The sequence below is a fragment of the Ambystoma mexicanum genome, chromosome 6p (genome assembly GCF_040938575.1).
Source record: "Ambystoma mexicanum isolate Mex_15411 chromosome 6p, UKY_AmexF1_1, whole genome shotgun sequence".
Classification (NCBI taxonomy): domain Eukaryota; kingdom Metazoa; phylum Chordata; class Amphibia; order Caudata; family Ambystomatidae; genus Ambystoma; species Ambystoma mexicanum.
In genome coordinates, this window is record NC_090935.1 from 1,430,375,345 (window position 1) to 1,430,389,329 (window position 13,985).

At 47.8% G+C, this 13,985-nt stretch overlaps 1 protein-coding gene across 2 annotated transcripts in view; it reads left to right on the forward strand.

Moving 5' to 3' along the window:
• Positions 1-13,985, forward strand: part of RASGEF1B (RasGEF domain family member 1B) — a 105,424-nt gene that overhangs the window by 68,460 nt on the left and 22,979 nt on the right. For both annotated transcript variants that reach the window (XM_069626157.1, XM_069626156.1), the window contains exons 7-8: positions 727-822; positions 2,042-2,144. In XM_069626157.1, coding sequence (XP_069482258.1) covers positions 727-822; positions 2,042-2,144 — 199 coding nt within the window. The remainder of the gene's footprint in view (positions 1-726; positions 823-2,041; positions 2,145-13,985) is intronic.

Genomic DNA, 13,985 nt, shown 5'->3' on the forward strand with positions numbered 1-13,985 from the left:
GATGGCAGAGCGCCTGGCTTGTCTGCCCCCGCCGTGGGTATCTGTACCGTAGCCTAGGAGTAGAGAGAAGATGCGAGGATGGGCAAGCAGCTGCGATGTCAGAGATGCGAGGATGGGATGATGTGGAAGGGGAAAAGGAATGGCTTTGTGAGGCCACCACCGCTGATGAACTATGTGATTATCAAAAAATGTGTAAAGCGCAAAACAAAGCCCCAAAGGCGTCTAGGCGCTGAGCAGAAGGGAGGGCATGCTCAATTCAGACTCATGGAGGCCAGGAAAAAAGTCTCACATAGAGGGAGGAAAAGATTAAACAGAGGCATCTTCAAGGCTTTCCACCCCATTTGTGAGAGAACCTTTGTGTGTGTTGACCTTGGGAATGAACCCTGGGAAATTGTGTTGTGTTACTTATAAGAAAGTGTCAACATTTAATCCAGAGCCGTCATACTGGGATTAATTCTTTAGTCCACCAAAATAATTTTGCATACTCTAACAAACAACGGGAGAGGTCGGGAGTCGTTCCTGCGTATACACCGGTGGACGGCCCATCACACCGCACCAATGACATGAGTCTCCACCTCCAATGGGCTTCCCTATCAATGGCGGAGCAGTGGTCTCAGGTGATCTGATGTTCCAGATCAGTACTGACTAATGCTTCAATGTTAGCAATATGGAGAAATCATAAGTGAGGAAGTTTGACCCCCAATTCCACCTTTTTTGTTTCCATAGAGCTGTTACAGTGGTAGAAAGAAGAGTCGCAACTTAGAGGCCTACGTTGAATGGTTCAACCGACTCAGCTATTTGGTAGCGACGGAAATTTGCATGGTGAGTACAGCACTCCGTTTTTCCAATAGCTGATTTTAAAGAGCCGAGTTAGGGGCACAGATCACTCAAGCAGTAACACAGTCACCCTTTTAACAGGTCAGCACGCGCCGCTTGATTGATGGACACGCGCTTCCGCTCCTACAATCTGGCCTGCCGCCAGATCATCTAAACTCTGCCTGTGTGCAAAAAATGGCGCAAAGGAATTTAGCACCAATGTGGCTAAATTTATACAAGTGTGTCGAGCAAATATGTTCTGCCCCAATCCGTATTATCTAAAAAGGCAAAAATGAAGCATACACTACTTATTTTTTACTGTGCCTGCTGTCTACAGTTCTACAATCACTCTGTTTCATTTCTGACCCTAGTTGACACCTGCTTCGAGAATACGGATTGGGACAAAACCTGTTAGTTCGATTGTGCACAATGTAAACAGTTGCTCCCTTTTTAGCACCGGTTAAAATGTTCTATAATCTGGCTCCTCGGGACTAAGCCCAAACCGCCCCGAATCTTATTCTGACAAAACAGGCTAAGGAGAAGTGGTGAAGACTCTCGCTCTTGAGGCTTGATCCTGGTGCAATGGCGAGGCTGCCCACAAATAAGCATAATGGTATTGACCAGTACCTGTGAGGATCCCCATTGGCACCTAACCCTGACTCCACCACTGCACCTCCACTCTGGCAATCGTGTTCACACGCGGCAAGGGCACTATAAAAAAACACCCACATAACTAAACATTAGGGCGACCAGACGTCCCGGTTTTGCCGGGACTGTCCCGGAAATTAGATGGAAACTGCACTTTTTGGTAGTAGGTCTTCATCGCTAGCAGGCACCGCTCACACAGAAGAAATGCTGCATTTTACAACTTAAGATAGTGTTCGTTTGTGATAAATTAATTATAATATGTGTTTCTTTGAACAGTAACACTTAACCCCCACTTCTCCTCCAAACACTACTGAAGTGCAGTGCCTTGACAGCCACTTTCAAGAGTTAGTCCTACTTTTAATGATAGTTTCCCTGTCCCGTTTTTTTATTTTTTAAATCTGGTCACCCTACATAATATGCTCCTGACTTTAAGTGGTGACTGGGGTTTGGGGGGATCTGTCATGGACTCAGGAGGACTTTTGGTGTACCTGTGCGGTTGTGAATTTGGCAATCACGACCCTCGATTGCTTGGGGAAATGCAGGGGGAGTAATGCTGCCTTTTCTCTCTTGGCCGCAGCCCGTGAAGAAGAAGCAGCGGGTGCGGATGATAGAATACTTCATCGACGTGGCGCGGGAGTGTTTTAACATCGGCAACTTTAATTCTCTAATGGCCATCATCTGTAAGTACTTCAGACGAGAGGATTTGCATTGAGTGCGCCAGCGCCTAAATCAGGCCTGGCAGAGAGAAACTGCAATAACCAAATGTACTGGGGGGGAGGGACGGGGGGGGGGGTTCCACGCTGGGTTGCCAGGAACACGTCTTACTGGGGATGCTGGACTTTGCCTTATAGTAATAATAAGTCGTGTTTTTACATACTCATTGCTACAGTAGTTTGTGCCATTTTGTTGCACAGTGAATACAGGTGGTATTATTAATCAACTGTATTCCATCATGCAATTCCATCCTGTTACCTTCAGCTTGTATATAGATCTGAAAACGGATAGATACCGATAAGAGTAATGGTATACGCTTCTATCTTGCTTTGCCGAGTTTTTTCAAAATATTTTGTTATCGAAGAAATTATTTTGAAAAACTCACCTTTTTTTGTTTTCTTTGGGGGTGGGGGGTCCCCAAACTCTCCCCCTTCCCTATATTATAAACCCTACCTAACCCCCCTTCCCACCCCTTGTAACCCAATACCCCACCCCCAAATTTTTCAATGTCATTTTTTTGAAAAACATTACATCGTAAAAACACCTGTCGGCAAATCAACACAATAGCATGGTATACACTCAAACAATGATTTGACATTTTTCAAAAATCAATTGTGTGACCATCCTGTGTGTTCAAGAGGCATGGAGGCAAATAACATGGCCAACAGCATGACTTGCAAACAGTTATCAAAACTATGACTTGCTGCGACAGATGTACACATGCTTGTATTAGCAGTGCATGCTGTAACATACCACAGCTGTTTCATCATTAAGGCACATCCATCTTGATAATGATAGTGATTTGTTATTTACATAGCGCTTTCGCCAAAGCGCTGTACCAAGAGCATTTTACAGACAATTATATTCCAACTGAACGTGGTACTCGTGTATCGATCTTGGAAGGATAAAAGACTGAGTTGGCCTTGCCGGAATTGTAACCTGCGCCCAGCAGATCACACACAGATAACAGCAAGCACTCACCCCACTGAGCTATCTATCGTACATTCACAGCGTTTCATTGTATCCACCCACTGAATCAAACACCTGGCACAGTGACTTTACCTCTTAACTGCTACAGGCATTTTTGCACATTGCTTAGCACAAGTAACAATAAATGCAGTAAGAATGTATACATGACGTTCTTAGCACTCGGAACGAAGTGTCTACAATGTGACTGACACATTATCAGTAGTTGAGGGGTTAATAAATCGATAATAAACGGCTGGCAATGAATATGGAAGCAACTTTGACAGAGGCAAAGACCCGCATATTTCTGGGATGCTGGGTTGGGCGGGCCTTGGGGCGGTCAGGTCCAGGAGAAGCATGCAGTGCCCTGTAGGTGCCACCTCAAACTGGTTCCGGGTGGTGATGCCGCCCATGGTCACTGGTGGGGGACCAGCTGGGGTGGCGCGGCGGCACGAACATTTTGCATAAAAGGAGGGTGGAGATAAAAGTGGTCATTTTTCTCCGCCTCTCCTGTGATAATCTACACCGCTGTGCTCCCGCTGCCTGGGCCCACACCGTCACGATCACCCTTCATTTTGAAGTTTTCCATCCCACTCTGACTTTCAGAGTTAAGGGAGGGAGAGGAACGAAGGAGGGAAGTAAGGCAGGTGGGGGAGGGCCATGTGGGCACTGAGCTGCCCCTTCTAGGGGACCCCAGAGCTGGAATGATGCTGAGGTAAGGACAAAGGACACCTCCCATCATAATGTTTGAATGGGCAGCGGGAGGTCCCAGCGGGGGAGGGCCTGGAAGGGGCAGAAGCAGGTGGCAGTTAGGGCCGGTATTGAGGAGTCTGCCTCCTGGTATTGCCTCCTGAGAGGGCATGGCGGGGAGAGGACCTGGGTCTCACCACCATGCGCTGCCCTTGAGGGCGGGGAGTTATGGACCACCTGTCAGTTGGATATGATGCGTGGTGTTTTTGTGGGGTGTGTTTTTTGTGGAGAAGTCACATTTTGGTTTGTTCCGTGGTAACCGTCTTGGGTGTCCGATGATTTAATGTTTTAATATAAATGTGGCCAGAGTGGCATCCATACCTGTGTCTAGTGTGTTCCCTTCTGCCCTGGCACAGCCACCTGCTGAGCCCACCCACCCTCTTTAGATGATGCGGCTCTGTTGAGGTTGCAGGCGTTGTGCCGTCACTGGAAGACCCCCAATTGGTTGGGTAACTCCCTAGCAAAAATGCAAACATGGCAACAGTGAAGATTCTGAACACCCCCAAACCCCCCGCTGGCCTAATAAGAGAGAGAAACAAGAAAGGGAGGTCGTTTGCCCATGACCAAGAGTAGATTTTAAGTTATATCTTAAAATAAGCAGACATTCCATTTCCAGAAAAGGAATTCACCTACATCAAGGGAGCCCTTCCAAGAGTGCAGACGATAAGATTGGTAAGGTAGAATAATGGCATTCCTCTGACGTAGGAGAATTCCCAGACTGGTCAGGAAGGGACAAGTCTCTGTATACAGCTCCTTCGTTTATATGCCTGCCAGGGTAATGCCGCTATTGATTGAATCCCCAGCATTACCTCAACCCGTGCACATCCTTTACCGTGTGGGGTGTCCAGGGTAAAATGTACGGTTATTTTGACTAGCCCCCCTTCCTGTGATGAGTGCACAGAGATCTCCGCAGAAAGCCCTTAACTCACTGAGTCTACGCTGTGGGCCTAAAGGCCCTACTTGAACCACTTAACAATCAGTTGTTGGTGCACCTCTGCCCTCTTATTGCCATATAAGGGCAGTTCTATTCATGCAGACGCGTTGGGGGGTTTTTCTATAGAAATTGCGCCCCGTAGCACTACAGGCTTTTGGACTCATGTTAGAGCTCCTGACTCAATTTGCTGTTACAGACAAGGCAACAGTAGCTTGTACGACCCCTCTCCCCTCTGTCAGTGGCGAATGGTGAAATTTAAAAGCCGGGCGTTCAAAGGTTGTCCATGATGTCACGCGAGTGCTCTCAGTGAGCCCTAAACGAATTAAACGTTTTTTTGGGTGGCTCCCTCTGATTTTCTTTTTAAATTGGTGTAAATAGTGAATTGTTCTGCTATGTTTGTGGGTGGAGTTAGTTCTATTAAAATGTCCCGGGAGGGTAGCTCATCAGCAACGGGATCGCCTTGGAAACCTGATGACACAAAGCAACACAGGTTTGATCCCCGGGTCCACGCTTAGAAACCTCTGGGTATTAAGCGTGTTATAAATACGCAACAAAATCATATTCCTGTAACAGCGCTTCGATGCCCCCAGGCTGTGTGAGCGCTTTAAAAATGCAAATAAAATAATTTAAAAAAAATGCCTTATGATTTCCAGGTAGTTGTGCATGGGAACAGATGCAGTATTCATGACTTCAGATTTCAGGTCCCATTTCCCCCCCGGGTTGGCACCCACTCTGTTTCTCTCACTGCTCCATGTGGATGCCATGGCTCCATTTACAACCCACGTGGTTGCAGCTGCCCCAGTTCTGCAACATACCGCTCTCACGCCTTGCTTATGCCCCATGTGGCTCTGACTGCCCCAGTTCTGTGCCTCCTTGCCCCCTATCTGTCCAGTGTTATTCTCACTGTACCAGTAGCTTCTTCAGCTATCCGCACGGCTTCCAGTTCTGCCCCATTCAGCCTCCATGTGTCATTGCCCCAAATGTCCTTCTCGCTGTCCCAGCTCTTCCCCATGCCATGCTCACGGCTTCCAGTTTTGCCCCATTCAGCCTCCATGTGTCATTGCCCCAAATGTCCTTCTCGCGGTCCCAGCTCTTCCCCATGCCATGCTCACGGCTTCCAGTTCTGCCCCATTCAGCCTCCATGTGTCATTGCCCCAAATGTCCTTCTCGCAGTCCCAGCTCTTCCCCATGCCATGCTCACGGCTTCCAGTTCTGCCCCATTCAGCCTCCATGTGTCATTGCCCCAAATGTCCTTCTCGCTGTCCCAGCTCTTCCCCATGCCATGCTCACGGCTTCCAGTTTTGCCCCATTCAGCCTCCATGTGTCATTGCCCCAAATGTCCTTCTCGCGGTCCCAGCTCTTCCCCATGTCATGCTCAAGGCTTCCATTTCTGCCCCATACCACTCTCATTGCCTCAGTTTTGCCATGTCACCCTTGTTGCATTGGTTCTCTCCCATGCCACTCGCACTACCGCCAGTTCTGTTGATGTTACTCTGTTCCTATTTTTGCCTCCTGTCACTCCCCTCGCTCATGTTCTGCTTCCATTGCCCCTCTCACTCTCCCTCATCTCCCCTTTAACCATATGCCCTCCCACTTAACACCCTGCAACCCCCAAACACACTTATTTTTCATTTACTTGTTTTCCTTTGCACTGCGATCCAGTCCCTCGGCTCCACTGGTACTCCACCGGTTGTGCACAATGCACAGAAACGGTTCCCTGTCATTTCACCGACATTAATTACTTTGTGGTAATTTATCACAAAGTAATTACTTCAAATGTTTTCATCTCATTTGTTTTATTTCCCCGATGCTACCCTTCCCCTTCATTACTGCTCCTACCCCAAACCCATCCCTATCCCCTTTTACCCCTTTCCCCAGTATTCCCTATAAAATCAAAGTAATTACTTTGTGGTAAATTACTGTGATGGGGTTACTGTCGATGAAGGAATGCATTACCGCCAGACGACCCTGTGACTTTGCATGGGCTGGTGCTCTCAAGCACCCCCTTGCCCCTGTAGGGGCAGCAGCCCTGCAGGCCCCATGTGTGACTGGGTGCCATTTGCACCCCTCCAAACATAAGTGCGGGTTAGCACCCATTTACCCTCAGGCACAGGGTGGTTCTTCCTACAGAGTGGTAACGTGAGCCAGACGCCAAGCGGATTCGTTTCGAGGTTCTACACAAGCATCCTGCATGGCTGCAGTCTCCAGCCCTTCATAATGGGGTCGCGGGCATGCTGGGTGCTATTGGAGGGAAGCTGTTCAGACTCAACTCAAGGCCCGATTCATGGAATTTTTTGCACGGTTCAAAGTGACTTTGCACTGCTAAAAAGTGACTTTGTACTGCAGACACAAACCCTCATTCATGGATCCGTGCAAAGTGTATTTTTGCAGTGCAAAGTCAGTGCAAAGCTCACTTTGTGCTGCAAAAATACACTTTGCACAGTTCCATGAATCAGGGTTTGTGTCAGCAGTGCAAAGTCACTTTTCAGCAGTGCAAAGTCACTTAGAAATGTGCAAAAAATTCCATGGGCCCTCAGTCTGAGACTTCAGATTCATAGTAATGGCTATGAAGGCCTGCTGCAGGCGCCAGGCACAACCAATGTTCTGTTGGAGTGCGGTGTCTGGAATGCCATTCTGTTAGCAGCAACTTTCTAGTTATTTGGGTGTATTTTGAGGTCACTTCAGGAGCCTATGCCTACTGCACCAAGTAAGATGAATGATGTATGATTCCAGCCTGTGGGGAGGCTACACTATTTAGTGACATGCTGTGGACGGCTGCGATTGGTTGTGGATACATTGCTACCCTAACCCAATACTTGATTTACTAACATCTGGAAAGTGTGTGCGGGTGTCAAGAGTTCAGGCCATGGTCACTGCCCAAACTGTGAAATGCTCCATAAAGGTCTCCTCCCCCTATGGATCTCTTATGTAAGCCTCTGTGCAGATTAAGGGTGCCGATTCATGGAAATATTTGCATGCAAAAACGAGGATTTGCACGCCATTCTGCACGCAAATCCCCCTTTGTCGATTCATGGATTTGACTGCACAGGACTTTTCCTGGATTTGCGTGGAGTTCGCGCTGGTTTGGCACATCTCTGTTAGCTGTTGAGTGCCATGTATGTTACACCACGCAGAGCGTGGGCATGGCTTGCACAAAGGGCTGGGAAGAGGACCGAACACAGAAAATGGCGAAGAACATGCGAAAAAGTGGGTGTTCCGAGCGATGGCCCGCAGGCAATACTTCGCATGCCCACAATTGCACCAAACCACACGTATTCATGGAACCACCCACGCATCCTCTTGGCATAGTAATAGCCACACAAATCCCTGGATCTCTACACCACCCGAAGGCCGGCATAGTACACTTGCTTGTAGGAATCGCAGCACAGAGGTGGTTTTACATGTCAGATATAGGGGTGCGTGTACACAACCGTGTGCAATCTAACTTAGGGGTGGGCATATGCAGTGTTGCTGGCTTCAGGAACGGTTTACAGGGGTTTGCGCCAGATTTTACGAGTTTTTACTGAGTTACGAATTTTCGTACGCAAGTTATCGGTGTGCAGCAACAGTTATGGGGGACCCTGTGCAGGGACCCCGAGATGAAGGTCTGCTTGCGGGGGTCGACACGCACTGTTTGAAGGGTGCATGTCTTCGCCTCCGGGGCAGCATGCAAAGGTACTGTTCTGGTTGTTTGTGCTTTGCGTGGGGGTGTGTCGGGGCATTCTGGGCGCGACTTTCGAATACGGTTACTTTGTGCAGTGAATTCTATGAATACATGGGTCGTGTATTTTTTATTCTGCGCACAGTGTCCTTCTCAGCGCGCGGCCCTTGGAGGATTTCTGCACACATTTCCATGCTTTGGGCCCTAAGTTGTTTTCGTTTAGGCACTTTTCATTATCCGAGGGTCTTTTCTGAAGTCTCTGTTTCTGGGATGAATTTGCTCCTAGAACTCTCATGCATGACGTTGGGACGCATGGGTGCTTTTCCAAAATCCCTTATTTGCCACAAAATGCCATCCTGGTCGACGAGTCGAGTTTGCTTCACACTGGAACCTGGTGGCTATTGTACACCAGTTAACATGGATGTGACAGCTGGATAGATGGCATTCATTTAGCATAATTACAAATGAATGACCATTAACAGCACTCTGAGTTTGTGGATGTGTTATCTCTCCTTTTAACGCAAATTAGTTGATTGGTAGATAATGAGTATCGCATTTGAGTGCACGCTTTACACGTCTTCATCCCTGGCGCCGATTAAGCCTGGCCTGATCGTCGCAGTCCTCCTGTGGCTCGGAGAGTTTGACTAGTGGAACACCCCCACACACCCTATTCCCGCACGGCCTTTCATCCTTCGATTGGAATTCCCCTCTTGTGCAGCAGAGCGCAGCCAGCAGTGGGCGCGTGCACACAAGTGAGGGCGGGGCGGAAGCGCTGAGCCTGTCATACACATAGAAAGCCCCACCAACCATGGAAAGAAGGAGCAGCTGGCCAGGAGCCGGGCCTGTCATACACTCAGAAAGCCCCACCAACCATGGAAAGAAGGAGCAGCTGGCCAGGAGCCGAGCCTGTCATACACTCAGAAAGCCCCAAGAGCCGTGGAAAGAACGAGCAGCTGGGCAGGGGCGGGAAATGGGAAACATGTGTGTCTAGCTCACAGGGTGTTTATAGTTCTTCTTATGAATGTGCAAGGTGCACGCCCTTGCGCCTTATCATAACAGTGTCATGTTAAAAGACACAATTTGCGTTGATGCAAGCCGCTCAAGTTTCATGTGTGGCCGAGTTGTTTCCGCGCATGTAAAAGTAGTACGATGCACGGTTCGAGTGGTTTGCTCTAGCTTGGCCTTCTTGGTAATGTTTTCTATTGAACATATAAATGAAACTATAGATCTGTTGGCAATCCCCTCCCTTCTTGCCTCTGCATCCTCTCGGTACATGTGTCAAACTAAAGAAGATCCGAAAAAGAGCAAAAGCATCTTGAAAGCGAAAATGCATTTCAGTTTCACACAGTGTGGTTACAAGGGGGGCTGGGAGGGAATAGAAAGCAGCAATTCATAGGAGGGGAAGTGGAAATGTTCCTTCGCCACCCCTATCTCTTCTCTTTCCCCTGTGGAATTAACGGGAAAGGAACTTTAAACCCGAAGAATTCCTGTTTTTCCCTTGGACACATGCCTGATAAGGATCTCCCTGAACCTTTCTCTCACCAGCCTGGTATGAAAATGTATGTCTATGGAGCTACACAATGAAATGCACCTTAATAGCTTAGTGCCCCTGTAGGGTGCAGGTAACTCAAGGTTCACAATTGTGCTTTTTTGATGCTGTGGCTTTATCAACCGTGTGCTGCGTATTTGGCCTTTGCAATCTCTTGAGGGACATTGCTAGCTTATACGTGGTAAATATTGACACATGTTCAAAGTTTGAGAAAGACATCTCTGGCTGCATGCGTCTACAGCTCACAAAGGCGCAGCTGCTTTCGTGCAGGATTTGAGGACCGGTCCCCTAATTACACGGTATACTGCCCTTGGTCATCTGCAAAAGTCCAGAGGTTTTATGGAGAGTGCCAGTTAGGGGCCGGAATCCTATGCTATCTTGGTTAGGGAGATGTCCAACCCCTAGAGGACGATTGACATAACAGTCCACTTAACAACGCTGGCTGTGACGTTTTAAGTCAGCCGTCGGTAAACAGACGAGTTAGCAAGCAATCCCGTCTCCCACCAAAATCAGACTAAAGTCCTCCTGCACAAGGAGGGAAGAATGGTCGTAACAGGCTGGCTTTAAATGTGGAGAGCAAAGCAGCTCTCTTGAAGGTCTGTTGAAACACACAAAAAGGACTGTCCGGTCGAACAGGAGGATCTTGGGAGGATAGCTCAGGGGCAACGTGCTTGCCTTGGAAGCAAGACTACACGGAGCAACACAGGTTCGATCCCCGGGTCCGCGCTTAGCAACCTCTGGGTATTAAGCACGCTGTAAATATATCATCATATCATAACACAAGGAAATAACAAGCAAGGCAGACACAGTTCAACTAAAACGGAAAAATGCAATTTGATCAAAGTTCCATATTAAGGGTTGATCCAAGCTCTTCCCACATCATCTGATGATGTACATATTGTTTACATGCAGTTCTACTTCTAAGCGATGTGATAATTGGTGTCAATAGTAATTCCCACTTGTGGCACTCAATTCACGACCATCTGAAGGATGGTTGGGTGGGTTGGCCCGACCAGTGTTTCGCACTCGCGTCCCACGGCATTGCCTCATTCCCAAGGCAAGCGCATTAATCTTGAGCTAGCTGTCTGACTCATACGGCTCAGGGCTACTATATTTTGAAGAAAGAGCAGACCCCCCCCCAGAAAGAAAAAGTGTTTAGTGAAACCTTCCTTGCGCCATACACTGCCAGGACATAGGGGTAGCTAACGTGATCTCACCACCACTAGGACTGTTGCTCCTATTTCCACCCACAAAGATTGTGATGTTTGCATATACCTTCAAAGGAATTCAAACCCATGGCCTCTTCATCCAGAGCAAAACTTCTTACAAGCTCTCCCCCAGAAACAGACCGGGGCACTGCGGCACTTACCCCAGCAGGGTGAAGCTCTAGACCCGTTTTACTAGCTCCCAACTACAAAGGAAGCCATGTCATGCACCTCTCAAATGTCACACAAAAAAGAGAGTTATCCCAGCACACCAGTTTTCATCACCTTCAGTTTGTGTCTCAATTGTTTCTCCCGGCCAGGGATGTTTAATGCAATGAGACACTCTTTCGCTCCTAGGTAAAATACCTATAGGTTGCCGAAAACAAGTCATACAATTTGCCAATTTAAAAAATGCAGTTTTGTACGCCTAAATTAACATGGAAAATTGGAATTGAATGAAGTTTAAATTCAAAACCCTTAAACTGAAAAGCAATTTTGAAATTGGCAAATGGATTTTTGGCAATCTATAGGTGTTTTACCTAGGAGTGAAACAGCTTCTCATCGGTCAGCAGGTCGTCCTGATGTTCTTTTGTGCACACAGGCCCTTGCTCCAGCACAGAAGCACCTCGTGGACACCACCAGCAGGAACCGCACAGATGCACACACGTGACTTCAGCAAACCCAGACTGGTAGAAGGGGGGGGGCAAACAGCTCCCATCACGCTTGCAGTACCGTCCCCTTACCTAACGTTCAGATACACACCCGGAGTTCACAAATCCTGTGATTGCAATAGAAAGTCGACAGCACAACGGCAGAGGGGTGTGTTACAGGGGCATGCAACATAACTTGCCTGTGTCGAGGGCACACAGTAAAGCAGACTGTCAGAATCATTACAGTCTCACAAAACAAGTACCTTTTAAACAGGACAGAGACAGTGTGATGGTTTTTTACCTTAGCCTTTGCCAGATAGCCCGGATTGTTTACTGGTTAGATTAGACTAGTCAGCCCTGGTAATCCCTGGTAGGTAGGAGGCTGCAGGGTTCAGCTCAGCACCCTTAAAGAAGAAAGCCTACTGTTTATCCTGGCTTAGATGGAACAGCTCAAGGTCATGCTCATCCATGCAGTGAGAGTGCTGTACAACCGTGGGCATGTTGGCGCAGACGTTAGACGGCGGACAGCTATTTTCTGAAAAGGGGAGACGGCGCAGTCTTTCTTTTGCGAATTCAGATGCTCACGTTAACTCTTGAATTTGTGAAACAAAAAAAACAAAAAAACAATTCGATAACATTTGGGAAGCGTGGTGCTGTAGTTGGAGCGTACATCTACGCAAAAAGAGGAATGAATTGATAAAATGACAGTTAATGTGAGCTAAATCTTTATGATTGCACAGTATTAACAAGCACGACAAGCATGGTAAAAACAAGGTCACGTGACAGCAAGGTTTTAAATTAAGTGGATGCGTGTCATGAAATGTGACAGTTAAAGCACTATGGAACCACTCTGCACAGCCCTTAAATGCATTTTTGACATTATAGACAACATAGGGGGCAGCTAATTACATAGCATGACAAGATCGCATATGTATATATAACATAAGGTGCGCCCGCCTGCACTCAGCTAAAATGTGATGTCGGTGTAAATAGAAGCAATTAGCTTATAAAAGCTATTGGTAGGTGATGTCTAAAAAGACTCACACAATTATTCACTATGTGTGCTAGAGACATATACGATGGCAGGGGTCTGCAATCTGCACCTCGACAGATTTGTAGGACTTTGTCTTCCATGCTCCCACACCATCAATGATGCTGCTAGTGCTGATGGGAGTTGTAGTCCAAGACATCCGGTGAGCCAAAGGTTTCAGACTCCTGTGCTACGGAAACACTACTCGGTCCTGCTTTCCATATGAATGCAGTAATACTTTATTCATTCTTTAGGGAGTGGGCCAAACAGCCAAATGCCAGCCGTGCCCATCTGCACTTAAGTACAGGGCATGTACAGGGGGCACATGTGCTCTTTCCAGGCTTCTCCTGTGGGGTGCTAACCCGATGCCCCTCTTCCCTTGGTCAGCATCTCTTCACCTTGTGACATGTACTCACTTTCTTTCCCAGTTGAAGGTAGAAGAGAGGCAGAGTACTAATGTGTTTGTGTCACCACTCCAAACCGTGTCACATAGTTCCATCTGGGATCACGAATGACTCCAAGACCATGTAGTATAGTTCACTATCTTTGTTACAAGGATGGAGAACGCAAACGAAAATGTAATATTCCCAAATAAAACCATAATCAGGCTGGTACTCTCCCAAGAGGGATATGGTCCCTCCTGCACAGAGACCCTCCCCTTGTCCACTGTCTCCTCTGCTGGATGCAGGTATCCAGACCCCCGTCCCCCAGGGGCAAGTGTCCCAGTGGGTACAGATCCAAAGGGATTACCTCGCGCCGTTCAGGAGTGTTAGGCTTCAGGATGACCCGAACCCTTATTCTTTTGTCTGAATGGGATGCGGGCTTCGTGAGGCCCTGTGATCCACAACTCACTCTATTATATTTCTGTGAGCAGATACATCAGTGGACATAGCCGACAGGGGGAGCTAGAGGAGGCTTTCTGGGGTCACCCTGGGCTGCATCCTCCTTTCTCTTTCCCTATTGCCTTAATCTTACAGTAATCTCCTTGACTCTGGCTTGTTCCTCCTCCCACTGTCTGCTCCTGCCTAGAGTGACCTGGCTCGCTGTAACTTGCCTGCCCTT